The sequence below is a fragment of the Trachemys scripta genome, chromosome 12, assembly GCF_013100865.1.
Source record: "Trachemys scripta elegans isolate TJP31775 chromosome 12, CAS_Tse_1.0, whole genome shotgun sequence".
Classification (NCBI taxonomy): domain Eukaryota; kingdom Metazoa; phylum Chordata; order Testudines; family Emydidae; genus Trachemys; species Trachemys scripta.
Window position 1 is genome coordinate 6,684,257 of NC_048309.1, and position 27,985 is coordinate 6,712,241.

At 42.1% G+C, this 27,985-nt stretch overlaps 2 protein-coding genes across 2 annotated transcripts in view; both read right to left on the reverse strand.

The window, feature by feature from the left end:
- The window catches only part of SLC17A9 (solute carrier family 17 member 9), a 30,600-nt gene extending 17,001 nt beyond the window's left edge, over window positions 1-13,599 (reverse strand). The window contains exons 1-2 of the mRNA XM_034787509.1: window positions 13,189-13,599; window positions 1,683-1,880 (exon numbers count right to left, since the gene is read on the reverse strand). Of these exons, the coding sequence (XP_034643400.1) occupies window positions 1,683-1,880; window positions 13,189-13,346 (356 nt within the window). The 5' untranslated portion in view covers window positions 13,347-13,599. The remainder of the gene's footprint in view (window positions 1-1,682; window positions 1,881-13,188) is intronic.
- Window positions 13,600-18,108: 4,509 nt separating this feature from the next.
- On the reverse strand, window positions 18,109-27,924 carry GID8 (GID complex subunit 8 homolog). Its single transcript, XM_034787520.1, has 5 exons — window positions 27,786-27,924; window positions 26,896-27,025; window positions 24,593-24,789; window positions 23,657-23,854; window positions 18,109-22,186 (listed from the first exon to the last, which is right to left on the reverse strand). Exons 2-5 carry the CDS (start codon window positions 27,011-27,013, stop codon window positions 22,013-22,015), a joined length of 687 nt encoding a protein of 228 aa, XP_034643411.1. The 5' UTR covers window positions 27,014-27,025; window positions 27,786-27,924; the 3' UTR covers window positions 18,109-22,012.
- Between the last annotated feature and the right edge of the window lie 61 nt (window positions 27,925-27,985).

The window sequence follows — 27,985 nt, forward strand, 5'->3', positions numbered from 1 at the left end:
TCCCCTTCCCAATCAGCAATGCGGAAGGGCAGGCTGGTCACGAGCTCGGAGTTGAGAGAATCCCTGATGCAGGGGAAATGTTAACGACAAGCAGTTAGCACTGTATTCTTTTTCTCGAAGCATGATGGCATTTTCTGTTCCATCCGCTCTTTAGCATTAGCTCTGCTTGCTTGTAACCTTTCGTGTCCTGTGTGCACTTTGCTTGCAGCGTCTATTAAAGACCACAGTGCGACGGCCCAGCCCGCTGCACAGACAGTGTGTGACTCCGAGACTGTGTTTCTTACACAAGATTTTATAGGAAAGCCGTGCCCCCTTAGGACACTGCAGTCTGGGGGGTGAACTCAAGCAGGTAATTACTGGGGTTTCCACAAAACAGCTGACTGGGTTTTTTGGTTGTTTTTTTTTTAATTAATACAATCAAACTGTGCAGCACATGCTTTTCCCAAGCACGACTAGGGGCTGCAAAGGGGAATAAACTCAGGAGGAACTGCCTAGAAACGTGGGCATGGAACGAAGAGAGAGAAAACAAATTCCGCGGATGAGACGAAGAAACGAAGAGTTGATTTCCCTGCAGACCAACAGAACGTTGCCCTTGGCTGGTTGTTCATCGTTTGAATAACCAGTCTGAAAGTTGCCATCCACACAAGGATGGTGTTTAGCTTTTGTTAATAAATAGATCGTGCTTGATGTGAGTGGTTGGCTAATGCTGGCTTTGGGAAGAGTGTTGCAATGATCATAATAATAAGGCCTTGTCTACACACAAGTTTTGTACTGGTATAACTATTTTGGTTAGGGAGGTCATTCTTTATGGCAATAGTTATACCAGTACAACCCCTTGCGTGGATGCAATTATAAAGGTACCTTATATTTGCCTAGCTTATTCCTCTGCCTATACGGAAATAAACGGTACTAGTACAAACGCCTATTGATGTAACTGCATCCACACTAGTGGGGATTGTACAGCTTGAACTATACCTGTATAGTTTAAAACAGTACAACCTTTACATGTAGGTGATTCCTAAACTGCACATAGGCCACACTCCAGCAAAGCACCTCAGTACTTGTGTAACTTTAAGATCAGGACCAACTTAGCCCTGGTCTACACTAGCAGGGGGGATCGATCTAAGTTACGCAGCTTCAGCTATGTGAATAACGTAGCTGAAGTCAACGTACTTAGATCGACTTACCGCAGTGTCTTCACTGCGCTGAGTCGACTGCTGCCGCTCCCCCGTCGACTCCGCCCGCGCCTCTTGCGGTGCTGGAGTACAGGAGTTGACAGGAGAGGGCTCGGGGGTCAATTTATCGCGTCTAGACTAGACGCGATAAATCGATCCCCGCTGGATCAATCGCTGCCCGCCGATCTGGCAGGTAGTGTAGACATACCCTTAGAAACCAATGGGGACTACTCACATACTTAAGTTTAGGCACATGCTTAAGTGCTTTGCTGGATCAGAGCCATAGGGCCTGGTCCAAAACTTACTGAAGTCAATGGAAAGACTCCCATTGACTTCAATGGAGTTTGGATCAGGCATACGGTGCTTTTCCTCCAGAGATATCGATGTACTTCACAGATAGTTTATCAATCCTCATCTCCTTGGGGTGGAGGTTAGATACCTGGTAACTTTGCCCCAAAAAATTATTGCAAAAACTGAGCAAGGGATAATATAAGAAAGTTCTGGTACCGATCGCTGAGGTGCCCTCCGATGATCTGAGTTAAGCAGTAGCCCCAGAAGAAGCTGCTCAGAACAATGCCGGACTGTTTCTTGTCCCAGTCGAAGTGACTGCTCATGGCCACAGCACAGATAGGCATGGTCACCCTGGCACAGTAGAGTAAACAAGTCCCAAGCAGTAACATCGCAGTCCAGATTCGAGATTCAGGCCTGCAAGGATGAAGAAAGAGATGGGGAACAAACAAGCACTGATACAAACCTGGGTGCCAATTTGTGATTCAGATCACACAATGCTGCCACACAGGTCAGGCAGGTTTCCCTGAGTGCTTTCACAAGCCGGACAAGTCTATCCTTAAACAGCTAAATGTCACAGCAATGCCAGCTTTGCACCCTGTCACTTACATTCAAAGAGTGCTTCATCCACCTGCCTTTATGCCCTGTGCCGGTTCTTTAATCCTAAACACTGCTTTGATCCCAGCCATGAAACAGTTAGCAATGTTGATATTCCAATTGCAGTCTTTAGGTTTCAGATTTATGCTGTCTGCAGATTAGGGCATAGGTCACTGCATTGCTTACTCTTGGTCCATGTTTGGAAGAGTTGTTTGCTGTTGTTTTTATAACCAAAAAAATTAGAAACTAATCTTTTTAAAAATATAAATAACAAATGTAAGGTTAGTGCAGGGGTAGGCAACCTATGGCACGCGTGCCGAAGGCGGCACGCAAGCTGATTTTCAGTGGCACTCACACTGCTGGGTCCTAGCCCACCGCTCCAGGGGCTCTGCATTTTAATTTAATTTTAAATGAAGTTTCTTAAACATTTTTAAAAACCTTATTTACTTTACATACAACAATAGTTTAGTTATATATTATAGTCTTATAAAAAGAGATCTTCTAAAAATGTTAAAATGTATGACTGGCACGTGAAACCTTAAATTAGAGTGAATAAATGAAGACTCGGCACACCACTTCTGAAAGGTTGCCGACCCCTGGGTTAGTGTAACAGGTTGGCAGCATTGGCCTGAGGCACCTCGTCTTGATAGCAAGTGTTGATTAGGCTGAGAAAGGGCTAAGTGGGTTCTGCTGACTCAGAGGCAGGAGATTTGTTACCACTCAAATATCAGGGAAGTAGGAGACGCTCTCTACAGAGGGAGGATCTAAGGTGCGGACTCATCTGTCCAGAGGGAGGATCCCTAAGAAAAGGCAAGGCCAGAAAGGTTTGAGCTAAACTTTATTAATATATTATTGCTAGGTTTTGTATTAAGAAAACCAAATCCCAGGGAGGAGGTGAAGTAGCCTGTGTACAGAATGCACACTGTGTTTGAGAGCAGGTAGGGGATGGCACCTGCTTCTACTTCGATTCTGGAGAACCATTCTGCAGCAAAGACAAATGTTCTGCTGTAAATTTAGGTCCTGATTCTGCAATGTACCACATGTGGGTGCACCCCAGTTCCTGTGTAGAGCCCTGCTGACGTCGGTGTGGATGCAGTCGTCCCCCTGTGCACTGTACATTTCAGAATAAGGGCCGTGGTGACTGGGGAATTAACTATTATTTATTTTTACAGTAGATGACAGGGCCCCATGTGCTAGGTGCTGTACAAATATACAACAAAGAGGCAGTCCTGACCATGGAATACATGGAATCATGGAACTAACCCCCTGCACCTTCCATCCTCCTTTGGACATCTTTTGTACAGAAAATGAATATTTGTTTTTCTTCGTTAGAGTTAATTATGATAGATGTCAGAGTCCAGTTATCCCAATATAACACAAGCCCATTTACAAACATATCAATGGCCCCTGTCACAGGCTGGAATAAAACACAATGAGTGGTAAAAACATGCCAGGCTGTTGTGCCCATTAGAAATTAATTTATTGCTATCTCCTGAATGGAAGGGCATGGGATTCAATGCCAAGTTTTAGCAGGAGGTATTGAGACTTTTCATTCTGTGCTTTGAAGCTTCCCTCCCTCTCCCTTCACACACACAATAACTAACTCAAAAAATTACATATCCTGGCCTGAAGAATAATTAATCACATTTCACCTTGCCTGGCTAATTTAACAAACAGCAACTGTAACAGATGCTCTTAAAACGCCCTTCAGAGGTTATGTTAAAAGGAGACATTACAGCAGTGAAAGTTTAATTCATCCCGAAGCCAAAACTATCCTTTTTTTTTTTTTCACCCGCAAATGGAAACACCCTCCCCCACCATCCTCAGTGCTCCGGTGTTATATGGGAACTCTCGGCCGGAAACGGCCCTGACCTAGTTTTGTTTAATGTGCTCAGCTGGTCCCAGTAAAACTAAAAATGCAGGTGTGCAAATTCTGAACCTTTGGGCTGACCTAAGAAGGGCAGAGGAGTCAGGATGGGTCTATCAAACATGATGCTTTTAACTCATATTATTTTAATTTGTGATGTAAAACGTTATGAAAGGTTCTTGACATTTTTTTCTGTTCTTCCTTATGATTAAGGCTATGTTTTAGTCTTGGGTATTTTTAGTAAAAGTCATGGACAGGTCCCGGGCAGTAAACAAAAATTCACAGCCCGTGACCTGTCCATGACTTGTACTATATACCCCTGACTAGATCTTGTGGCCCGGGTGGTGCTGCGGGTGCTCTGGGGGACACGGTCAAGGGAGCAGCCTGGGACCCCTGCTGGTGCTGGGGGGGGTGGGTTGGCGGGACTGGCAGGCTCCCTACTTGGCTCCTTGCGGCACTCCCCGGAAATGGCAACATGTCCCTCCCTCCGCTCATAGCTCCACATGCTGCCCCCACCCCAAGCGCCGGCTCTGCAGCTCCCACTGGCCGGGAACTGTGGCCAATGGGAGCTGCGGGGGTGGTGCCTGCAGGTAGAGGCAGTGTGTGGAGCTAGAAGCTGAGGGAGGGACATGTCGCTGCTTCCGGGGAGCTCCCCGAGGTAAGCGCCGCCTGAGTCCTCACCCCCCCACACACACCCGTCCCCCGCAGCACTGAGCCCCCTCCCACATCCCAACTCCTGTTGCTGGGGACAGTGGCCCGAGACTGCCCTAGCAGCAGCCGCTGCAGAAGTCCTGAATGTCCTGGAAAGTCATGGAATCCTTGACTTCTTTGACCTCCATGACAAACTCGCAGCCTTACTTATGATCAGAAAAGAGGCCTGATTCCCTCCTGGTGAGAAAGGGGACTGAGCAAAGGGGATGTAAGATGCTACCATGCTGAGGCAGCACACGGGTGTGAATGTCTGCGTGGAGGTGCAAGGCAAGAGAGACTCAAGCCCACTAAGTTCAATTGTTCTTTATAATATTGCCTGGCAGTGCTTGATCCTGTGGGTCTTTGCAGCGGCAAGTACAGAGGCCCAGATCCTCAAAGGAAATGAAAAGGAAACTCCGACTGAGGGTAAATATTTTTTGCCGGAGGAAGATACCACCTTCTGGCCCTTGACTTCAATGAAATTTAGGAGTCTACATACCTTTGAGGATCTGTTTGCAGTGTTGTTTTAGCCGTGTTGATCCCAGGATGTGAGCAAGACAAGGGGCCAGGGAGGTAATACCTTTTACTGGACCAACTTCTGTTGGTGGAAGGGACCAGCTTGGAGCTTCATCATAGAGCTCTTCTTCAGGTCTGGGGAAGCTAACCAGAGTGTCTGAGCTAAATACAAGTAGGGGCAGATTGTTAAGCATCAAGGGTTCACGGGTGCTGTAAGAGTCCACTTAAATGAAGTGGGCAATGAAGGGTTAGCAGGCAGAGGTGTTACAAATTGTTATCATGAGCCATAAAACCAGTCCATGGTTTTTAGTGTCCTGTGGAGTTATGCATTTCAGGTCCCAGGCCTGTGTTTTGAAGGTGTTGTGCAGGTTTCTTTTGAGGATGAGGACTGAGAGGTCAGAGACTCGCTTTGGGGAAAGTGTTTGACCACGGGTGAGAGGGTATTTTTGCCTTTTATCATTTTTCTGTCTGAGTTCATTTGAGAGCGTAGTGAGTGTCTGGGCCAAAGTCCTTACGCCCTAATACAAGTGTGAATAGAAGGCAGGCACCCATGAGTCACGTAAGGCTAGGTGCTAGTGCCCCTCAAACTCCAAGCAGTCAATGGATATGTTCCCTTGGCTCCAATGCTTTACATCAGGCCCCCAACAAAGAAGGGGCTTACGCCTTGTATCAAATCAATATACACCTCTACCTCGATATAACGCTATCCTCAGGAGCCAAAAAATCTTACCGTGTTATAGGTGAAACTGCGTTATATCAAACTTGCTTTGATCCACCAGAGTGCGCAACCCCGCCCTACCGGAGCACTGCTTTACCGGGTTATATCCGAATTCGTGTTATATCAGGTCACGTTATATCGGGGTAGAGGTGTAGTATCATTTTTACACCTTCATTTCACTGGTGTCCATGATTTCACAAGGCAGTGGGAGAGTCAGGCCCAGGATGTTGACAGGGAGTGGCTGGGTCTAGAGAGACAGGAGTGTGTTTGATTGTCAACAGGCAGAGGAGTTGCTTAACTCACACTCCCATTCGGTGTGACTCCTACAGAAGTAACTGGGTTGCTGCACAGGCATGCTCTCATTAACACTGAATCAGGTTCCCCTTACCTTGTGCATATACATGTAACACGCTGCACCCACACTGTGTAGGATCAAGGCCTACTGCATTTTAAGTATGTGTAGAAGGAGAGAGGGAAGACAGTGGTGTGGTTAAAGCACTACCCTGGGATTCAAGACCATTGCGTCAATTCCCAGCTCTGTCACAGACCCTTTATGCCCCCTTTGGCAAGCCACTTAATCTCTCAGTTTCCTATGGAGATAATAAGCCTTCCTTTGTCTGTCTTGTCTTTTTAGATGGTGAGCATTTTGGGGCAGGGACTATCACTTACTGTGTGGCTGCACGGTGCTTTGCATAATGCTTCCCTAATCTTGCTTGCAGCCTTTAGGCTCTATTGTAATAAAAATAATAAATAATATACAGAAACCACAACAACCGGGGTGCTCGGAAAACAGAAAATGTTTTTCTCCCCACCTGGTTTTTGACAAAATTTCTATGGAAATTTTCCGATGAGCTTTAGTTTTTAATCCTTTTTTTTAAAGGGTGGCAGACTATTTCACATAGCCTGAATATTCTCTTTGATTACTATTCTGTTCTATTTATTTCTACTGTTTTGATTTTTTTAAAAGTCTAGCTATAGCTATAAGCATAAACCAAGTGGAGAAGCTTGAAGAAGACTCCACAACAGTACAAGCTTCTTAGGCAGCATTTCCAGCCAGAAAATCTACTAAAACAACGCTAAATGTCACATATAAGCACTGGGTGCCCACATCCACACCAAACCATTGAAAGAATTAATCCTGTGCAAGGATACTGAGGCGCTTACATCAGAGGAAAGAGCCTCAGTTGCGGAAGCATTTTTCCCTAATTATAGTTACCATTGTAACTGCAGATGAGTCACTGGTCTGCCTAGCTCAAAACAACAACAGACAAGGTTATTAGGCAAGTCTTTATAGACGGTGGGGTGGGGGGAAGAAATATATGACCCTCTCTCAAGAACTAAATATTAATAAATAAAAATATTTTGCATGTCTATAACACTCTCAATCTGAGCTCAATGTGCTATACTGGGTGAGGTTCTGTGGCCTGCAGTGAGCAGGAGGTCAGAGGGTCCCTTCTGGCCTTAAAGTCTATGAGATGTTAATAAATTCAACCTAATAACCTCCCTCATGAAGGGAGAAAACATAATCTGTCTGTTACTGATATGGAAACTGAGTCACAAAAACACAGGTCTAAGTGACTGGCTCAAAATTCCATATAGCAGTGGCCAAGCTGGGAACGAACTCAATTTCCTGATGTCTAGTCCTAATGCTTTGTTGAGTTTTCAGTCCCACTCTCTCTTCAGGAGCCTATTAGGTGTTCTCCATTCCCTGGGGACTTGGGATCAAGAACTAGTCCTGCTGACTATGGGCTGGGAGCCCTGGAGAGACAATAGGCCAGATTCTCAGCTGTCATACGGGGCTCTCCAATCTCCATAATCAGGGGTTCTCAAACTGGGGGTTGTGACCTCTCAGGTGGTTGCAACATTATTACATGGAGGTTGCAAGGTGTCAACCTCCACCCCCAAAACCCGCTTCTCCTCCAGCATTTATAATAGTGTATAATATAAAAAATTGTGTTTTTAATTTATAAAGGGGGTGGCACTCAGAGGCTTGCTATGTGAAAGGGGCCACACATACAAAAGTTTGAGAACTGAGACTAGCAGCTATCCCTCAGCAAAACAAGTGGAAGATATGTCTGCTCCTGCAGGGAACTGAATACACATCAGCTCTCAAACTAATGCTCCCCCTTCTCTTACCTGCACAAAAGCTTCACAACCCCCCAAGCTACACAGGAAATCATAAAGATGAAATAGAAACCTGTGGTTCCATCCCTTTCCTGCAGCATCTGGGGCACATGTGTGTGATGGGGGAAGTTCATTACCTAGAAAGTAACCTTCGTTTTATCAAGCACTAGTCAACACTGGGACACACCTATAATTAGCTCCTGTGTTTGAGCCACAGTAATCCAAGTAGGCTTGGGTGTGGTTTGTTTATTCTGACAACCCTCAGAAAGCTGTATCTGATGCTGTCGATTTTTTTTCTTGTACGGCAGTGTTGAGCTCCATGTCTCCATCAAAGTCGACGCAGCTCTCTGGCTGTTCACTGCAGCTCTTCTTTGAAGTGTCCCTGGGTAACAATCCCCGGGGACTGTGCTCATACCAGCTGAATCGCTCAGGTGAAAGCAAATATCGCTCTCTAAAATTTTGTATCAGTTGAGGACGGTTATAACTAATTTCCTAGGATGCTGAAGAGCCCCCAAAGGCAAAATAAATCAACAACCTAAGCCTCACTCTAGCCCAGGGAAAGCCAGCAGCAAAGTGTTCCTTTATTTGCAATGTGTTTTCACACTGGAGGAATTTCTCCAGTAGCTGCCACAGAGCAAATATTTGTTCAACTTCATTTCTCTTGACTCAGTCTTACCCCTTTCCCCCAATTGGTGATTCTGTCTGTTTACAGCCGTTTCGGCTGACTTTTCAAATGGATTCGCTGGAGCTCAAGCTATCATTAGATTTTAGTTTAATGCTGGTTTGCAGGCTGGAATGAGGATGGTCATATATGCGTGTATTTTAAGGAGGGATATGGGAGATGTTCAGACAGCAAGGCTAAGAACAGTCTGATCCAACTACATGGCCAGTAGCCCCAGCCGTTTGTTGTTGTTTTTCTAAAGGGAGTTTCCTATGGTAGGAAGAAGTTATAGGTTCATATCCTGGTCCCTGTTAATGCTGTTTTGTGTGGCTCCAGACAAGGGCGGGTAGCGACGGTGAACCTGCCCTCTGGTGATTCTACACTGGGGCAATGGTCCATAGGGGCCACTGCAGACAGACAGCCTGTTAGGGCAGTGCTCAGAACTACCTTGTGGCAGCTCTGGAATAGGAGAGGTGCAAGCTGCCTTCTCCCTGTTTCTGACGAATCCACCCCAGTGTCTCTGTAGCTCAGTCTCCTTCTCTTTAAAAAAAGGGACAAGCATGCTCCTTCCCTCGTAAAGTGCTGTGAGGTCTTGGGATGCAGGTGGCTGCCTGTGCGCACAGTGTTGTCACGCACCTCATGCATGTCTTCACAGGGATTAAAGCAAGAGTGTTGTTAGCCCAGAATTAGACCTGGCTGCTGCGGGTTTTCACTGCACAGAAACTTACCAGAGAATTCCCTTTCCTGCTCTGATGTCTCAGAACATCAGGTGTTCTGCTGCAGTCAATGGCAATTAAGGAAGTACTTCAAAATCCTAGCCCCCTCCTGTATCATAGGTCACTTTATTTTTTCTTCACCGACTGCTGAAAGTGTCAGAGCCATAACCCTGTTTCCAGTCATGTTTGATAATCCTCCCTGCTTTATTGTCCTATTCCGGTGACTTTTTGCAGCTTATCTGTCCATTGCTTTAATTTACAGCGTCTTTGTGGCAACTTTCGAAGTGAAGTAAACACAGCACAGTCACACAAATAAGACTGTACGGAAGCAAGTTAAATCAGAGATACTGCCAAGGGTGTTGGGTAGTTATTTTTAACTCCGCTTGATGGTTGTCTTCCCTGCATTTGTTTTTTCTCAAAAAATGATTGCTCCCCACCATTGAAAACCCAAGTGCTTCTTTATGTTCTACCCTTCCCTGCCCTGTGCCTGCCTCGCCTAATTAGATTGTAAACTCTTCAATACATGGACCAGCTACTGCTCTGCTTGTGCCATCTAACGCAATGGGGCCCCATTCTGGGTTGGCCTGTAGGCACTGCCAAAACAAACACGATTAATAACTGTCAAGAGAGAGAATCCTTTTTTCCCCCTGATTGCAACGTGTCAGACACCAGCTGACACCTTATGATCTGTAGCCATCAAAGGTAGCTTTGATTTTTCAAACCAATCAGCTAATAACCAACTAGAATGACCTAGAGGGGTGGGTTTTTTCCCACTGGGAAGACAAGTTTGTTTATTTCATGCCTCTCTCCTGAGCATGGATTTCCTTAGCAGAGCCACAGATGGCAACAAGCACCGTTTAGCAAGAGCAACTTTCTGTTCATTCCCTCTTTTCATATTTTGCTTTTGGCAGAATAAAGATAGAATTTGATTCTAGCCAGTAGTATGAGTATATAACTGCACAAACCTGCCACTCACCTGCTGTGTGACCATAGGCAAATCACTTCCCTTTTCTGTACCTGTATTTCCCTTCCCACTCTTTGACGGTCTTGTTCACGGGGCAGGGACCTGATCTCTATGTTTGCATGTGTGGTGCATAACACAATAGGGCTTGGATTCTAGCTGGAGCCTCTATGTGCAACAGCAGTACAAATGATAATCTTATTGACATTTCCATTATCCTCCGTCCTGTTCCTTCATAAGGTTTAGTAGAACACTTGTTGATAGAGCCAGTTGGACACAGGACTGGCAGCTACTAGATTTTCATCAAAAATTAGGGGTTCATCAATCTTTTTTTTTTTGGAAGAAATCTGGAATGAAATCTGCCAACATTTCCCTTTGCAGCAATGGGGCAAATTCTCTCGCCCTTTTTTTTTTTTTTTTTTAAACTTTCCCTCCACCCTTTTCTAATGGGAAAAAGAAAACAAATCAGAGAAGCACAGGTGGGGGGGCCACAAATTTGAAACAAAGTTTTCCCCAAATGAAACTTTCATTTAGATTTTTTTATATTGGCCCATCTACCCTCTCTCCCTCCCCACAAACAAGTGAAAAATGTTGACCACTACAAAAACTGTACTTTGGTTTAAAAAAAATTACAACCAGCTCTACAGATGGCAACTTCTCTTAAATTAGACTGTAAACTCTTTGTGGCTGCATGTCTAGCCTTTACTCTCTGCTTATACAAAGTACAGCACTGTGCAGCTCCAATTCTGCTTGGAGTGTCTGGGTCAGGCCACAACATAAATGATCGCTAAGAACATTAGTTAAAAATGATTGCTAACTTTTCATCAGCATAGTGTTCAATGCAAGTCAATAAAAAAAATAAAATAAGTTTTCATAGATTGATTGATTTTACTTTTTTACCATCTCTCCTGGGAGTCTTATCCAAAGCCCACAAAATCCACCAGATTCATTGGCTTCAATGGGTAGTTGATCAGAAGACTTTCTCTAACATGTGTGGTGGTGGTGGTGATGGGAGGTTCTGGGCTACAGCCACACTTGGCAGACTAGAGGATCAAGGTCAGTGGCATCAGCCATCGATGTAATGGTTATTTGTTATGAAGCACACATCATTTTAAAGAATTCTCGCCATGATGAGCTTTCAGTTTTGCAAGGCTTCTGCCAATTAGTCACCGTCCTTATCTATCGTCATCTCCCAATCATTTCACCAACATTAACCAATTAATTCCTGACAGCACCCTTATGCATTATTAGCGTGGCTGCAAACTGAAGCCTAAAGGTTAAGTGATTTGCCCGAGGCCAGAGAGAAGAGTCAGTTTTAGAGAGATTAAAAATAGATAATTCTTAGGTTCCTACAGAACACAAGACAACCCTGAATTTACACATGCCACCACTGTCAAAGGCAGTACATTTTGGCTTAATAACCTGGAGATTCGGCTATCCTCAGAAAACATCAATTTGTTATTTGTATTGTGGTAGCGCCAAGAGGCACCAATCAGGAATTGGGACCCCATCATCGTACTAAGCACAGTACTGCTGTGTAATGAAAATGGGAAGTGTAGCAATTTTACATGTGTCACCCAATCACATAGCATGTGCCATAGACTTGTACAACTAAGTTATACACAAGGTTTGAGCCTGTTTTCAATATTACATTTACACACACAGTGGAGAATACAAAATGAGCTAGGAATAATTCCCGGATCAACTCAGATTAAAATAAAATCACATACACTGCTGCACCCTCTAATAGTTAAGACTGGGCAGCTAAACCATTTTAGAATATTATTTTTCACAATGCACATTGTAATTGGTAACCAACTATTACTATATCCATCATACTGATAATCAGCATAAAGGCAGTGTGGATGCACATTTTTGGCTGAAAAAAAATGTTCTTTTTTTAAAGTCTTAATTATTGAACTTGGAAAAACTATTACTGAGTAATCTAGCTACCTTTAATCTTAATTAGTTATTATCTACAGTGCAAACATAACTGCTGAGACCTTTTGATAAAAAGCTCTTAATGTTTCAAACGGCATGTTTGAATAACCAACTACAGGGCAGATACAAGCTCAATTGTCTTGCATTTAAAAAAGTGTTTTGTATTTAATGTGGTGGTTACCTTTTCTTTCTCTGCAGTGCAGCTTTGTGCTATTGTTCTTATTAAAACAGTCCTGATTGGAATAGCACAGATTTACAAGGAAGACAGTTTGTACAGGATCTATCTACCCTGTTTCCCCGAAAATAAGACAGTGTCTTATATTAATTTTTGCTCCCAAAGATGCGCTAGGTCTTATTTTCAGGGGATGTCTTATTTTTCAGAAATGAAAAATGCCTTATTATCGGTGGATGCCTTATTATCGGGGAGGTCTTATTATCGGGGGGATGCCTTATATTACAACGAGAGGCAAAACTGTAAGTAGGCCTTATTTTCGGAGGATGTCTTATTTTCGGGGAAACAGGGTATATGCGGGTTCTTCTTTGCTCCTCATTACCATTGTATCATTTCATAGTCTTAATGTAATTATCCTCACAACACCCCTGTGAGGTCAGGAAGTGCTGTTATCTCTATTTTACAGCTGGGAAACTGAGACACGACAAGATTAAGTAATTTGCCGGAGGGTCCGCAGGAAGTTTGTGGCAAAGCAATGCATTGAACTCAGCTCTCCCTGTGTCCCAGCCCAGGATGGATCCCCAACCACTGGCCCATCCTTACAAAACGACACTGTCATTCAGACACTCTCATGTGTTTTATCTACAGATTAAAGAGCCATTAAACGGGAAAGAAAACTCTGCATATTAAAACTACATAGCAGGGGTTTGTGCACAAGGAAAAGAATAAAAATATGTATAATGACAGACTGTATAGTCTTACCTGGACCAATAGGAATCCACAGTCCCATCTTTTTTCGTGCCTTCCTTATATGTATTCTTTACAGGCTGCTGCTGATGGTAGTGGTGGCTATGATGATGTAGCGAGACCAGTTCAGAACTATACACCTGAACACCATTCCTACCGATACTTGAAGCCATTCAATATTTTTGTTACAAAAGGGTGACGACTCACTAAGTAAAATGACACGGATAGACCGTGCGGTTGTGGCACTTTTTGCAAGGATGCTGGAGTGATTGCAAAAAGGGCAGAGAGCAATGACAGGAAAAATCCCCAGAACAGGGTTACATTTCCTACTCTCCTGGAAGGTGCTTGCTTAAAGGAAAGATGCAAAGCCAGGCTCATTCACAGGGAGTGGATGCAATGCCTGCCTGTCACCGCAGCCCTGCCTGTTACTTTGCGAAAGCCGAGCTGATCTGGTTTGGGATTCAGAGGGGAGTTTGTCTCTTTGCAATACAAAGTCCACGTGTCAGTTTTCAACTTCTCTTCCTGTTGGAGCGTTTCCAGGAAGCAAGCCTGGCAGCGGCTAGTACAGACTGCGATGAGCCCGGGGGGAAATTTACAAACTGGATTGAGCGTCCAACGTTGTGCAGCGGGCCGGAACGCACTGTACAAAGATTTAGCCCCAGGGTACCAGAACCACGGCCGAGTTTGAATGGGTCCACTAAGGGATGATAAGCAGATCTGCAACCAAATCACCCCCTTCAACTCTTCCAGCCAGAAATGACGTGGTACAGGGTAGTATAAGAACAGAATTCCTTTTGCATCTCACTTGAATCAGTTGCAAGTAGTGTTGCTATTAACATTGGAGTCCGACAGTTTTATTCCTCCCGTGGACCGGGTGTCTGTATTTGTACCAACGAGAACCAAGGCGCATTGTTAATACCAGACCACGGTGCAGCTACATTGCTCAGGGGCGTTGCCGGCTGGAGGGAGAGGCAGGATAGATTCCTAGACCTTTTTCTCTTGGTGCTATAAACCTTTCCCATGCGTTGTGGAGAAGGGGCGAAAGGGGAGAACCGCACTCCCAGGAACAAACAAACTATTTTTATTATTTGGAATATGATGCAAGTGGGCTGTGCCGTTACTGAGATGTCAGTGGAAGTGACCCAGCCAGAATGGAAAACTTAAGTGTGTGTGTGTGTGTTGATCACAAAGGCACCTGCATTTGTGATCAATATAAAAGCAGGGGCAGAGAGACACTTGTTAGTTTTTCCTTACTTTCAGTTTCCTGGCGGTCCCCTATGCAGAATGCTTGGTCTGAAACTGGTTTCCCTGTAACTCACAAAATGGGAAAATGGGAAAATCCTGCCCCTCTACACCCAGCTCTGGGCCAAGCCTGCTTTTCACGTTCCCACTCTATGCTTTAACTGTAATTTTGAAATTCATCAGCAGAGTATAATATCAAATTATTTTTTTATCCTAAAAGTCAAAGCAACATTTCCTACAGTTTCGTGAGTAATGAACGGTTTGCAGCACATGCAAAATTGAGGCCGTTGAATACTTCCACTGCAGAAATGTGAGCGGAGAACTAATCTCAGCGTAAAGAAATCCAATAAGGCTTGGGCTAAACCAGTTTACACCCCATAAAAAGTTATTTTAGTGCAAGTCTGTGTGTGGACATCCTTTTTTCTGCATCAAAGTGGGATAAGTCAATTTAGATAAAGCTGGTTTGCTAAATGGGTGCTAGTTTGGTCAGTTCAGGAGAGGCAGCATAGCCTACTGGAGAGGGCACTGTCCAGAAACACAGGTTTTACTCTGCCATGGGTGTGCTGGGTGACCTTAAGCAAATCATTTCACCTCCTTCGTGCACAATGCTTTGAGACATTAAAATATTACTTCATACGTTTAAGGGTATCCAAATCTGGCCTTCAAATTGTAATCTTTTGGGGGAGGAGGGCAGGGAAGTGTCTAAAACAAAAAGCATCTTGGAACATACATAAATAATCTCGCCTACCCCTTCTACACATACTATATTTAATCCTGTGTCCTTACAGGCCCATTAACTCCTGCTTGAGTCAAGCACACTCAACTCTAAAAAGCAAATATTAGGATAAAGGGATAATGAAGATAAGTATTGAGACTTTTCCCCCCACTTCATGCATTTTAAAGGTATGTACTCCCCTGTCCCCACAATTACTGTAGATCTACACACTTGCAATTCTTTGCATTTGGTAAAAACAGGTTAAAGTGAGGCTTTTTGATTTGAATAAAGCATGTGTATAAACCCAGAGACACCCATTTTAATGCCTCCCGCTCCATACTTTTTCAGGCTAGGCACACAGCTCTAGTTGGTTTTCAGAACTTCTACTCTCATAGTATATACAGTTATTTAGGCTCAGAGTTTTGTTTCTAGTAAGAAATAATATAGGAATCTTGGTCATTATAGATGGGTAGCTGCTATTGAAAGATTACCACTGACAAAGGTCTCAACCCACCAACAAAGGTGTTGAAGCACCCTGCTAATCAAGAATTTGAAGAGTATTCTTCATTGGACTCTATGGATAGGAAATGCAAGGTCTGCACTGAGCTCAGAAGCGCCACCACAGTTAAATTATACACATGCATATTTAACATTACATTTCTGTGCATGTTAAAATAAATAGTTCAAGGAAGATGAGGGCAGGGCAATGAGTAGGGAAGCAGGGCTCCTCTTCTCTCCACCCAAACTGCCTGCTTTTTCCTTGCTCACCTCATTTTGTACATTTGCAAGTTATAAATAGGCCTGCTGCAGAGGAAAGCAGTGTTATCAAGGCAAGAAGGGGACAGTGAGCAATGAGAGAGCCCTGTCCTCTCCCTTATTGCCTCCTACATAATCTTACTAATTTTCAGCAAATAAACATACATATAAACACCTCAGCACAAAGGAGTTTTTTTAAAAAAGGAACAGAGCAGAGAACATGGTGCAGCGAGCTGTGGGAAGAGGGGAGATTCTCTCACCTCTGGTTTCATGCCTCTGCTCTCCCACCTCCTGTCCAGTTTTTGTGGAGGGGTAGTAATTAGCCCAGCTTCCTCTTTCATGTCCCACTTCAGAACACCCATAAATCTCAGCAACACTAACTCCTCCCTGTGTTTGCCCCTCTGCAACTGCGCTGTTCCCCACCTCACTCGCTTACACTAATGAACCTCCAATAGGTTTGTCATCTGGAACTTTTGGCCTCGTGTATCTAGGGATTAGAAATTAAGCTAACAAGATGGCCATCTCTACAAAGTTCAGAGGAAAAAGATAGCTAGCAATATTGTAGAGCTGAGTCTGACTTTGAGATCTGGAAAGATTCTACAGTCAGGGTTCACGCACAACACTTGAATAGGAACACATGAAAGGTGGGTCTCCCATGAACTTACCAAAGCCATACTTAAAATTTAATTCGTGGAGGTGAAAATACTGAGACAAGGGATGGACTCTTTTGAGCTTCAGGAAGGATTCTGACATAGTATCATGTATTAGGTCAACAGGTGTGGCCCTGATGGAGAAAACTAACAAAAAATATTGACTTGGGAACAGCAGATGGCAATTAAGGGAGAGAAGGAATGCAGTGTTGACTATTGAGTCCAGCCCTCAACACTATTGACCTTATTTCACAGCTTAATTTGGCCACAAAATAAAAGCTGACAACTGTACAAATAAGCCAGGATGCAGCTGCCAGTGCACACTTCACTTTGAAACCTGGTCCTCCTTACTTGTGTTTCCATTTCCAGAAGAGGGAGCCATAACTTGGTAAAAAGATGTCAGGAGTTACATCAATAAGATATTAGGAACACAGAATTTAATATATAATGTTAAAAGGGGTATTTGGAGGCTGTATAGTTGAGAATTAAATTCTAGGAGGGAAAAAAAATGAAGGTAGACACCAGACATTTTCTGTAAGGGTCAAACGCAAAATGGAGAGCATAAAGTAAACTTAGGAAAGTAATAAGGGGGTTTAGGAGATACTTTATGGGTAAGGCAGAGTGACAAAAGCAATAATAGTTCCAGGGGGGTTGGGAAATGTTAGAGCTAGACAAGTACTTACACAGGAAACAAAGTACAAACAGCAAACATGTAAGTGGACAGACCTCTGCAGGACTTAGGAAGCATTGCCTCAGAAATAAAATGGCGGAAAAAAAAACATTAGCTCCTATTCATGTAGGCACTTTTATGGCCCATGGCACTATGGGCTCAGAGAATCTAGTTTACCCCATACACAAGAAAACATCAGCTATTGCTTTGTTCAGCGTCTTCTAACAACCTTATTAGAAACAAAATTTTGTTCATATTGTACATATTCGATCCTTTCCTCCTTTTTAAACCCACAGCTGTACGTGTTTTCCAGTGAATACCTGATTTAACCTTGCTGACATGTGAGAAGCAGTTTTGCTTTCAAAGTAAGCAGCACCTGTGTTCCTAAGGTAGAAGGACTAGAAGAGAAAATACAAAGTTAGCTAAAGGCCAACTTGTGACCTAGGCCACAAACTCATGGAAGAAGAAACCCTCCCTTACACTCCTGCACATCTTGCTGAACTCAGAGCTTTGACGCTCTTACAAATAAATGGGAGGGTGGGAGCATTTCTTAGATAAATACGACTACACATCCCAGTACTCTCAATCTAGCACTACTTGGAAATATTACGTCACTTACAAGCCTGATTTTCATCAAGATCTTAGCTTAGTTTCCCTTTTGGGCACTTTTGAGAATGCAAATAATTGTAGGTAGGACTATGTCTAATTTCTTATCTACCAGGTTTTCTTCTTCCCTCTCTTATCCCTACAATGAACCTCTTCTATTGGAGCAGAAAAATATGCTCTATTTGACAACTACACCGCTTACTGTATTTTCTCTTTTATGCTGTTTTTTATGATATTTAGGAAAACTGCAAGGGAAAGGGGGGTAGATACAAGGCAGGCAAAGAGGACAAAATATATCCACTCTACACCAAGTGAAAGCTTATATTAATACTTGAGGACAAGGTGTACACTTTAAGATTACATTTACAATCCAATATAGTCCATATCAGAAGAGCATATAGAACAATTTAATTGTAACATTTTAAAGCTTTTATGAATTGCAGTATTATGCATTTTTTCTTTTTCTCCCAACCGTGACCTGAAATAGCATTCTGTTTCTTAAAAGCACGAGGCAACGATGATCTAAATACACATACCCTGGATCACACTCCTACTGAATTTAAAACCTTTCATTAAAAAGTTGGGTATTAAGGTATTGTATAGAAGCTGAGCAACACATAGCTCTAGTACTCAAGCAATCCTGTTCAGTGTTTCTTAACTTGCCCTCTTAAATGTGCAAACCAGAGGGATATTTACAACTTAAGCAACAACAAAAACCAAAAATACCCTGGGATAGTGTAATTAACATGTTTTACATTTGTGCCTATCTTACATGTAGTGGAAAACAGTTCTGCCGGCTTGCTGCATCGTTTCCTTATGTGGTTTTACAGCAAGTGGTATCCTGTTTAAAACAAGTTGAGTACCCTCAATTCTACATAACTTTTAAAAACTTCACCTTAGTCTGCTTTCCAGGTTGCTTCCTTGTACTTAAACAGATTACCTATATACACTTGTCTCTCAAAAAATTCCAAATAAAAATTATAATCTGTCTACTAGTTTCTATGTAATACTCAGTTCCCAGCCAGTAATATGCAAGATTAAAACAGTTCTGTAAACAGTATTCTCTGGGGAAGAAGAGTTTTTTCAGTACTTCACCCATATGTAAATCCATTATTTGCTCCCCCGTCATAGAAAACTATTGTATAACAGCAGAAAGCAAAAGTTTACCTTTCATATTTGACTGGCAAAATGGAATAATGGGAACAGCCAAGAGGCAGAAACAATTAAGTAGGTAATCATCATGAAAATATGGGAAGTTTATATCCTAATCAGAATACAGTTAAGATATATTTACAAAGTAGAATATTTTACATCCTGTGTTCACATCACTAATAAAGCAAATCTTCTTTCAACAAAGGAAAGGATGTGCTAGGGATATGAATAGTGTACCACATATTTACTATAGTTGTTTGCCACCAGTGAGTTTAGAACAGATCATAGTTAGATGCTGCCATGTCATTCATACACAAAGAAATCTATCTTTGTACCATTTTGTTATGTGAAGTGGAACAAAAATATATTTACACTAGCAGCAAACTGATCAAAGTGGTATTTAATGTTACCTGTTAAAGTGGTTATCTAACAATGATGGATATAACAAAATCCATTAATTAGTAGTCACCAAATAAGACATTTCTCATGCATGACAAAAATTAATTCATGTACTCAGGTCTGCGTTTACTGTGCACAGTATTTCCATAAGTTATGTTTCACAGCCCCTACCATTCAAGAGTATTTCAGAGTATATATTATATTTGTATATGCAAATTATATACACGAATATAAAGATCCCTAAAAGTACCATTATGAATATCTTTATGCTTTCTGTAAAATGCATAGCTTTTGAATATTTTCTTGCAATTAAAGACTTTACAGATTAAAGCTGTTTATCAATGTGGTATATTACTAAAAACAAACTCAAATAATCCTTTACTAAAATGTTATATTTCAACCTCTTAGAAAACATCTTATTTTTAATGGGGGGAAAAAAAAAAAAGGCAATCTATGCACTTCGCCCAAAGACTATATGGAATTAATGTAGCATTCTAAAAGTATGGTGAACTCTTCAACCAGGTCTGTAATATCGCATTTCTCATAGAGAAAAATGCTAGTCATGCCACAAAAATTCACCACTTTCCACTTCCTCCTGGAAAAGCTTCAGATGAGGATCAGCACAAAAAGTGTCAGACTGGAAGAAAAGTTGATCAGTTGTTCATGAAGGAATCAGAGCAAACAGTTTAATTTCTGCAGTTTGTTATTAAACAAAATGACACTAACCATATAGATTGCAAATTAAAATAATATACTTTAAAAAACAGCAACTGACTCAAAACAATATTTATCTTCTCAGTGCAGGTAAATTGTTAGAATAACCAATGAGGGTGAAATAAAGCCAGCTCATTATTGCAGGTGGTGGCCAATGACAGTTCATTACAGTTTTGTATGAATTACAAGAGTTGCGTATGGTGAAAGCCTCAGGATGTCAAATAAAACCATCAGTAGTAAAATGGGACAGATCAGTCTCTTGTTTTATATCCACCACCTAGACTAACCTTGGCACTGAGGTATCTCTATAGCTGCTTAGGAGACAACTGTCTCCCCCAGAAAATAGCTACACACAAGTAAACTGTTCACAGTAACACAATCAGGAACAGGTTTTGTTATTCTCTAAGTCATGTCTCTGCAAAGCTTTTACGTTTAATGCATAAGTATTCCAGAAAATTAAGTGGAAACTAAGTAGTTTCAATCTACAGGGTAGTAGTTACCAGACTAGGATATCCACAATATCTGATGGGTAGAGTATAAATTGCCAGTGCACTGTGATACTATGCTATTCCTCCACCAAACTGGTCTTTGTTCAGCAGTTTTGTAATAACTCAGCATATGGGTTTTAAAGATCTAGATCTCAATTTGGCAAGGTCAGTACATAATACTACCAGATATACCAGTATGAAATAATATAAGATTAAGTCATACAGCCAGCAAAACCGCCTACACCCAGAAGATTACAATCTGGTGACCAAGAAAATCAGGACCTCATGTGTAAGCATTATAATGTTTCTAACCGGAATGGAACAGCCAACAAACAATAGCACAGCTGTGAAGATGAACTGCATCTCTTCAGAAAGATATGAAGTCTCTGGGATTAGGGAAAAGGGTTTTGTAACGTCACTGTTCCATTCATCCAAGGCATAATATGCCGAAAGAATGGTTACCACTAGCACACTACAAACTATGCCACCCACCCACCCCCAAATCCTGCAAGCTATTCCACAAAGGCAGACCCTGCGTGAGGGTGGACACTTGCAAAAAAGTCTATGATTCCCGCCTTCCCTCGTATCACCAAGGAGACTTCAGCTAACCAAGCCACACACAAGTGGTCATTAAGGGTGTAGTAACCAGCTGGCATCACTGCAGTGACTAGAGGTGGAAGTTTAACATAAGGAAAAAAATCCCTGAATAATCAAAAACAAAACCCTATTTAAATATATGATTTAATGTCTTATTTCAGGAGGCCATTTTGGTCATTCTTGAAATTAAAAAGAAACTTTTATTTCCAGCAATACTACTTGTGAAAAGATGGGTCATTGATCCACTGTGAACAGAGCTCTCACCATATAAATAAAGCACCAGAGTCAGAAACAAGGAAAAAAAGTCCTTAAATTATGATTTACAAGTTTATACACTATTTCCTATGCAAAAGGTTGGCCGTACAGTAAGAAAGTTTTAGATGAAAACTTGACCAGTTGTTAGTTTTAAAGGGAAATGCATATCTTGCTATAACTTAACATAAGGTAGAAAATATTCACTGATCTATATACATTTCAAATGAGAGAGAGTTAAACTTAACTGAATAGTTAACCCCATTTAACTCACTGGCCACTAAACTAAGCATCAGTAGCCAATTAGAAACCTTGAGCACTGTACTTTAAAATGCCATTTTTTTCTTTCCTGTCTAATTGGATTTTTTAAAAATGTATGATAGTGCATAGCCTAAATCAGACTTTCAAAGAGATACAGCGCCTTTCAATGCAGTTTTCTCAGCATTTAAAAGGGACTTTTCTCCCTTTAAATAAGATGTTCGTTGAAAAAAATCTGAATTGTTGAGTTCTGTACTGTAGTAAAAATATTTCAGTCACAGACTGATATAAATGTATACTGTGCAGTACTAAGATTTCTTGGTGTCCATCTGCACACAATTTACTTGGGTTCCTCAATTGTCCCCTTGCTGAGGTCTGTCATTTTGGGATATTTTACTTTCTTCTGGTCCAGTTCATTCTGAGCCCACAGAAGTAGTTTCAGTAATTTAGCCAACTTGGGTGTTGACTCACGATTTTCATAGTCTAGAACAGCTTGGTTAACTTCGCTCCATACCTGGAAAAGAAATATTGAACTTAGAGTAGTGATCATATATATTAACTGAAGGAGAATGTCCTGCAGAGTTTATGAATTCCTTTGAGTACAAGTTAGAAAAATCAGAGCTTAAACACCTCACTGGTCTCACATTACACTGAAAACAAGTAAGAGGAGTTGAGGATTTGGCCTTTTATACCCTCTCACACACCATTACAGCAGTGCCACAAGGTGTTAAATCTGCCTTAAAGCAGCAGCTGAGGATTGTTCAACTGGCATAAGGCTACCATGCCAGCCCCTCCTGGCCCACCCAGTGCAAAGAAAGTTGAAGAGTGAGGATGAGGAGATAAGGCCAGAATGCAATGTGCTCCAGGGCTCCTGGGGGTGGAGCAACCACTGGGGACCATAATCCACCAGCACAAATTAGAGCAAATTAACCACAGAGAAGATTACCTTGTGGTATTTTTTTGCCTCTCCAAAAGTTCAAGATAAAAATTCTGCTCTGAAGTTCCACCACCAGTTTGTGCAACAACAGCCATTTTCCCCCAGAATATAAGATTAAACAATTCTATAAAAATAGTGTAGGGGAGAACATAGTTCTCTTGGTATCCATCCCATAAGGAAGTCTACATTGCCTTCCCTTCCCTACATGGAGCAATTCTAATGCACAACCCCAGAAAGCACAAGTTTACCTTTCCTATTCTATTAGCAGCCTTCAGGATCAGGAAGGGTGTGGGAGGAGAAACAGCAAGATGAAATTAAGCCATTTTAGCTTCTCAAAACCCCTGGATGTAGGAAGCACTGTTCTGATGTGTCTAGGATCTACCCCAATGTTAGTTTTTAGTCTAAGCAAAATCAAGCAGCAATTAAAAAGTTATGCTGTATTACCTAAATTTAACTATAAAAAGGAGTTCCAGATTAAAAAAAAAAAAAAAAAAAAACCAGAAGGGATAGTGGCAGCAGTTGAGGGACACAGGTGGAAAAAAGGTAAAATGAGCATATCCAAGTAATATTAGAAAAAACTAAGAACAATTTTGATTTGCACTCAGAAGTGGATAGGAAGCCAGTAAAAAGGAAATATGCTTCTGTTTCCTAGAGCAAGACAGCATCATTCTGAACACCTTGAAGTTTACAGAGCATGGAGATTAGGAAGAGCATAAAAGAGGAAACTGCAGTAGTTTATACTGTATCAAAAGATGGATAAAGCAAGCCCATAGTTTCACAAATGGGAGATATTTTACATTACAAAAGTTGAGGCCCTGATTTTCTTGGTCACCAGATTGTAATCTTCTGGGTGTAGGTGGTTTTGCTGGATGTATGACTTAATCTAAAAATATTGCTGTTAAATTATAACAAATCTCAGCTTTAGAAATACTTCTGTTCTCCATACCAGTTTATAAATATTTAGTAATTATGTAAAAAATATTGTAATATTAGCTGTCCACAAGGATAAACAAAAGTGAAAAGAGCTTTCATTTGAGCATACATTACCTTCTGTCTCTGCATCATGTTGAGCAAGTCTCCAAAGGGAGATTCTTCAGGATTATCAAAGGCAAGCAATGCCAGCGTGCGCTCCATTTCTGTCAAGCATTCTCTGCTCTCCTCGCCTTGTTCTGCCAATTGAGTCTGAGCAAATTCCAGGGCTGCCTCTGTCTCACGCTGCCGAATCAGTTCAATCAAATGCTGCTGCTATATACGTGAGGAACAAAGCAAGATTAGTCAATAAAGGTGTAAGTGATGTTTAATGTGTTAGACTCTAGGTATTCCATTTCTTCTCCTACATATTAAGTAGCAAAGCTGTACTAAATCAGTATTTTGTCAGTACTAAAATTCAAAAATACATTCTTGTTAGACTAATAGTAGTACAGTTAATCCTATTTTTCGATTGATTTTGGAGCCATTTAAAACCTGGAAAATAGGTTTTTAAGTAGTGGTTCTCAAACTTTTGTACTGGTGACCCCTTTCACATACCAAGCCTTTGAGTGCAATCCCCCTTATAAATTAAAAACACCTTTTAATATGTTTAACACCATTATAAATGCTGGAGGCAAAGCGAGGTTTGGGGTGGAGGCTGTCAGCTCACGACCCCCCCCATGTAATAACTTTGTGACCCCCTGAGGGGTCCTGACCCCCAGTTTGAGAACCCCTGTTTTAAAGAAACTTTATAACTGCTGCTAGAAGACATGACTAACCATCAACAATTTGGGAGTTTATAAATCATAGGTAAGATGAATATGGTTATGTCATATATATTAATAAATACAAACTAGAAATACTCTAAAAATGCTACTGCATTCCATGCCATAAAGTAAGAAATAGACAGTTAAAATCACATCACACACCACATTAGTGAATGCTTGCAATTACATCTTTTCTTCAGTCTCCAAACAATTCTAGAATCAAAACAAACTAATCACTGGGTCTTACCTGCAAATGAAAGTAAAGGTATCGGTTTGTATCTAACAATTCTGGATGGAGACTATTAATCAATGCAATTGCTTCTTGAATCTGTCCTTTCAGTATCATTTCTCGAATTTTTATCCTTTCATCCAGAGTCTCTAGATCAACACTGGGCTCAATTCCAGACTCCATCCGAAACTTCTCTGCTGCCTCTTTAAACCCCTCTGAAATATAAACACACATTTCATCTCTGAATTCTATTTAATAAGCTATATACAATAGTACAGATTTATCAAACTTGTATACTTCCAATTGACTTATATGGATCTGAAACATAGGAGCCTGGAGGCATTTCATATATGTTGCTAACAGGAACTACTGGGCATAAGATGATTTTATTTTCTCATTAATAGGGATGTATTATTGAGGACTGGCCTGGAGAGGACTGAAGTCATCATTAGACACCACCAGCAGCACTTTTTGGTCACACAGTTGGCCTCGAAAATAAAGTCCCTGTACATCGAGCCCTGAAAATCAGATTTGAGATCAGGAGGGGACACTGCATGGCTATACACTGGCTGGGCTGCACCAGATCAGTAATAACCCTGTGGAGCTTTTAGACACTTTGAGTAAAGCCACCATGTGGCTATTGACATTCCATGCTATGGACCCTGGCTGTCTAAACATGTTGTTGTTTTCTGAATTTCTGTTTAATAAACCAAGTTAAGAGGATAGACTAAGATGTCCACGCAATCCTATTTGGAATCTTTTCAATGAAGCAGGCATTTTTGTAAATACACCTCTACCCTGATATAACGCTGTCCTCGGGAGCCCAAAAAATCTTACCGTGTTATAGGTGAAACCACGTTATATCGAACTTGCTTTGATCCGCCAGAGTGCGCAGCCCCGCCCCCCTGAAGCGCTGCTTTACTACGTTATATCCGAATTCGAGTTATATTGGGTCGCGTTATATCGAGGTAGAGGTGTACAAGATCATGACTGAAAATACATGAACTTACAGGTTTCTCCGAAAGGCTGATTTAAATAAGTTGCACAATTCTAGAAAAACTTCACATTTAATTCTCTCTCTAAATTCATCAAGTTCCTATCCCTTCTATAAAAGTCTATATTTAACTGCATGCAAAAAGAAAAAAGGTACAAAACAAAATTTTACTAGGAAGGATTCAAGTTTAGCATTGACCCCATGATTGGAACTCTGTTGTCTGATATATTTGGGCATGGTTATTCTTTTGCAGGAAAGACCATAGCAAAAAATTACATTCATCTGGTGTATAAATAGTTTTACCCATTTTATAATTAGCATAAACATGAGCGAGTCTGAACTCCTATCTGCATACCACATGAAGGCTCTTTTCATCAGAAAAAGAGTCACAGAACTGAACAGACACTCTGCTTTCATACATATACACAAACAATTTATGACATGGTCACTCTAGTGCATCTCCCATTGCTCAGGTTCCAGCTGCACATGGACACAAACGGGGTGCATGCTTGATGAATATGAACATCTCCACTATGGTGCACTTGGCCATGAAAATTAATGTATATCGGCAAAGGACAATTTTTGAGGGGTGTCTGGTATCTCTTAAATTGCAGTTTCTGGATGCCTAGCACATTAAATATTGTGGTCTTCCTGAGGTGTTTTGAGGACACTATTTCCTCATAATCAGTCTGATCTTTCAACCAAATTAGCTGAAGTTGGTTTCTGATGATTTCTCCTGCTCTGTGATGAAAAAAAGAGTGGACACAGCTTGTTCAATGCTGTCCAGATTACATTAGTAGAAGCCATCACACATTCCCAATTTAAGGAAAACAGAATAATAAAAGATGTGATATTAAGCTCTGTGCAGTTTTGGATAACGGTGTTCCAAATCAGAAATGCCATAAGGGAAATATCTTTTTAGCAGAAAAGCTAAGATTAAAACAGACAGGAGATATATATTGGGTAAAACCTGTAGAGGCTATATAATCAAAGTCAACAAAGTTTGGTTCTCTAATGTTTTACTTAGCAAAAATAATGTGTTGCTAACAGAGTGTGGGTGATACACTACAAAGGCAGTACTGAATTTGTTTTCCCTTTACCCAATTTATAACTATTTTTATTAAATAATTATCAGCTATATTTTCTGTGAATTCTAGAAAAAATATTTTCTAGAAATCACAGAAAATACAGGCAATAGTGTTATCTTAGTATCAACCATTTAATAGCTCATTCTAGTAAGAATGAATTTTATTGATTAAAATAAATGGCAGATGATCTAAAAAGAGACCAACCTACTAAATGTAATACTAGCATTGCTCACTGTTACCTGTAACAAGATAGTTCATGATCAGGCGATTCATATCAGCTCTTTGGATGTGCAAGTTATTGAGTTTTTCCATCCATTCATCTTTTGTGATTTCATCAGGTTTTTCTGCATAACTCATTCTGGATTTTCACTATAAGGAATGAAAGGTATCTTACTTGGCACAAATACCAGCAGGTGAAAGAAAAGTTAAGTCTAACCTGCCTATAGTAACTGTGGGACCAGCTCGGTTATTAATACCTTCTTTGCTGGTTCAATAAAGATTGTTGGCTAAACAAAAAGTTATCGAATGGAGAACTGAACTCTTTTTTTGAGATCAGCCACTGTAACAAAACCGACCCACATACATCACCATACAGCCCTGCCCCCACACATATACCCCGCGCCCAGCACACGGCCCCCCCACCCCACATACATACAACAGACACCACCATACACACGCCCAGCTCCATACACACACCATGCACCGAATCACCCCCTCCGAGGGGCGCACAGCCCGTCTCTCACACAGGCTGGCCGGGCCTTATCCCCCACCCCTCACGAGGGGCCGGGGGGAGTCTCGGGGGGGGGGGGAAGGGGGCGGCTCAGTGCAGGGCTTTACGGTACCACCTCCAAGACGCTGAAGGCTTCTTCGGCCCTGCCAAGCGCGCGCTCCTCAGCTGCTCCCCCAGCCCCGAGGCTCCCGGGGGGACGGGCCCGGCCTCCTGGGCTCTGCGAGGACTAGAGCCGCTTCTTCCGCCACCTAACACCCCAGGGCCCCGAACCCCTCCTCAGCCTCTGCCCTGGCCGGGCTCTAGCCCCCCGCCCTTGCCGGGCCCGGCGCACCGCGCCTGCCGCTCCCACCGCCAGGCTCCGCGCCGCCCCCCGAGCCAGGGCCCCAGGCGCCATCTTACCGAACGAGCCACTGCTGCCGGCCCCGGTGCGCGGACCCAGACCCCACTCCGCCTCCTCGCTCAGCCGGGCCTCTGCGCGCAACTCTCGTCTCGCGAGAACTGACCTCCCAGCCAATCACCGGCCGGAGCTGGCGAGCGGCACGCACCATAGAGCTGGGGGGAAGAGGAAACCCAGAAAAGACCTAGAGGGGAAAGCACCA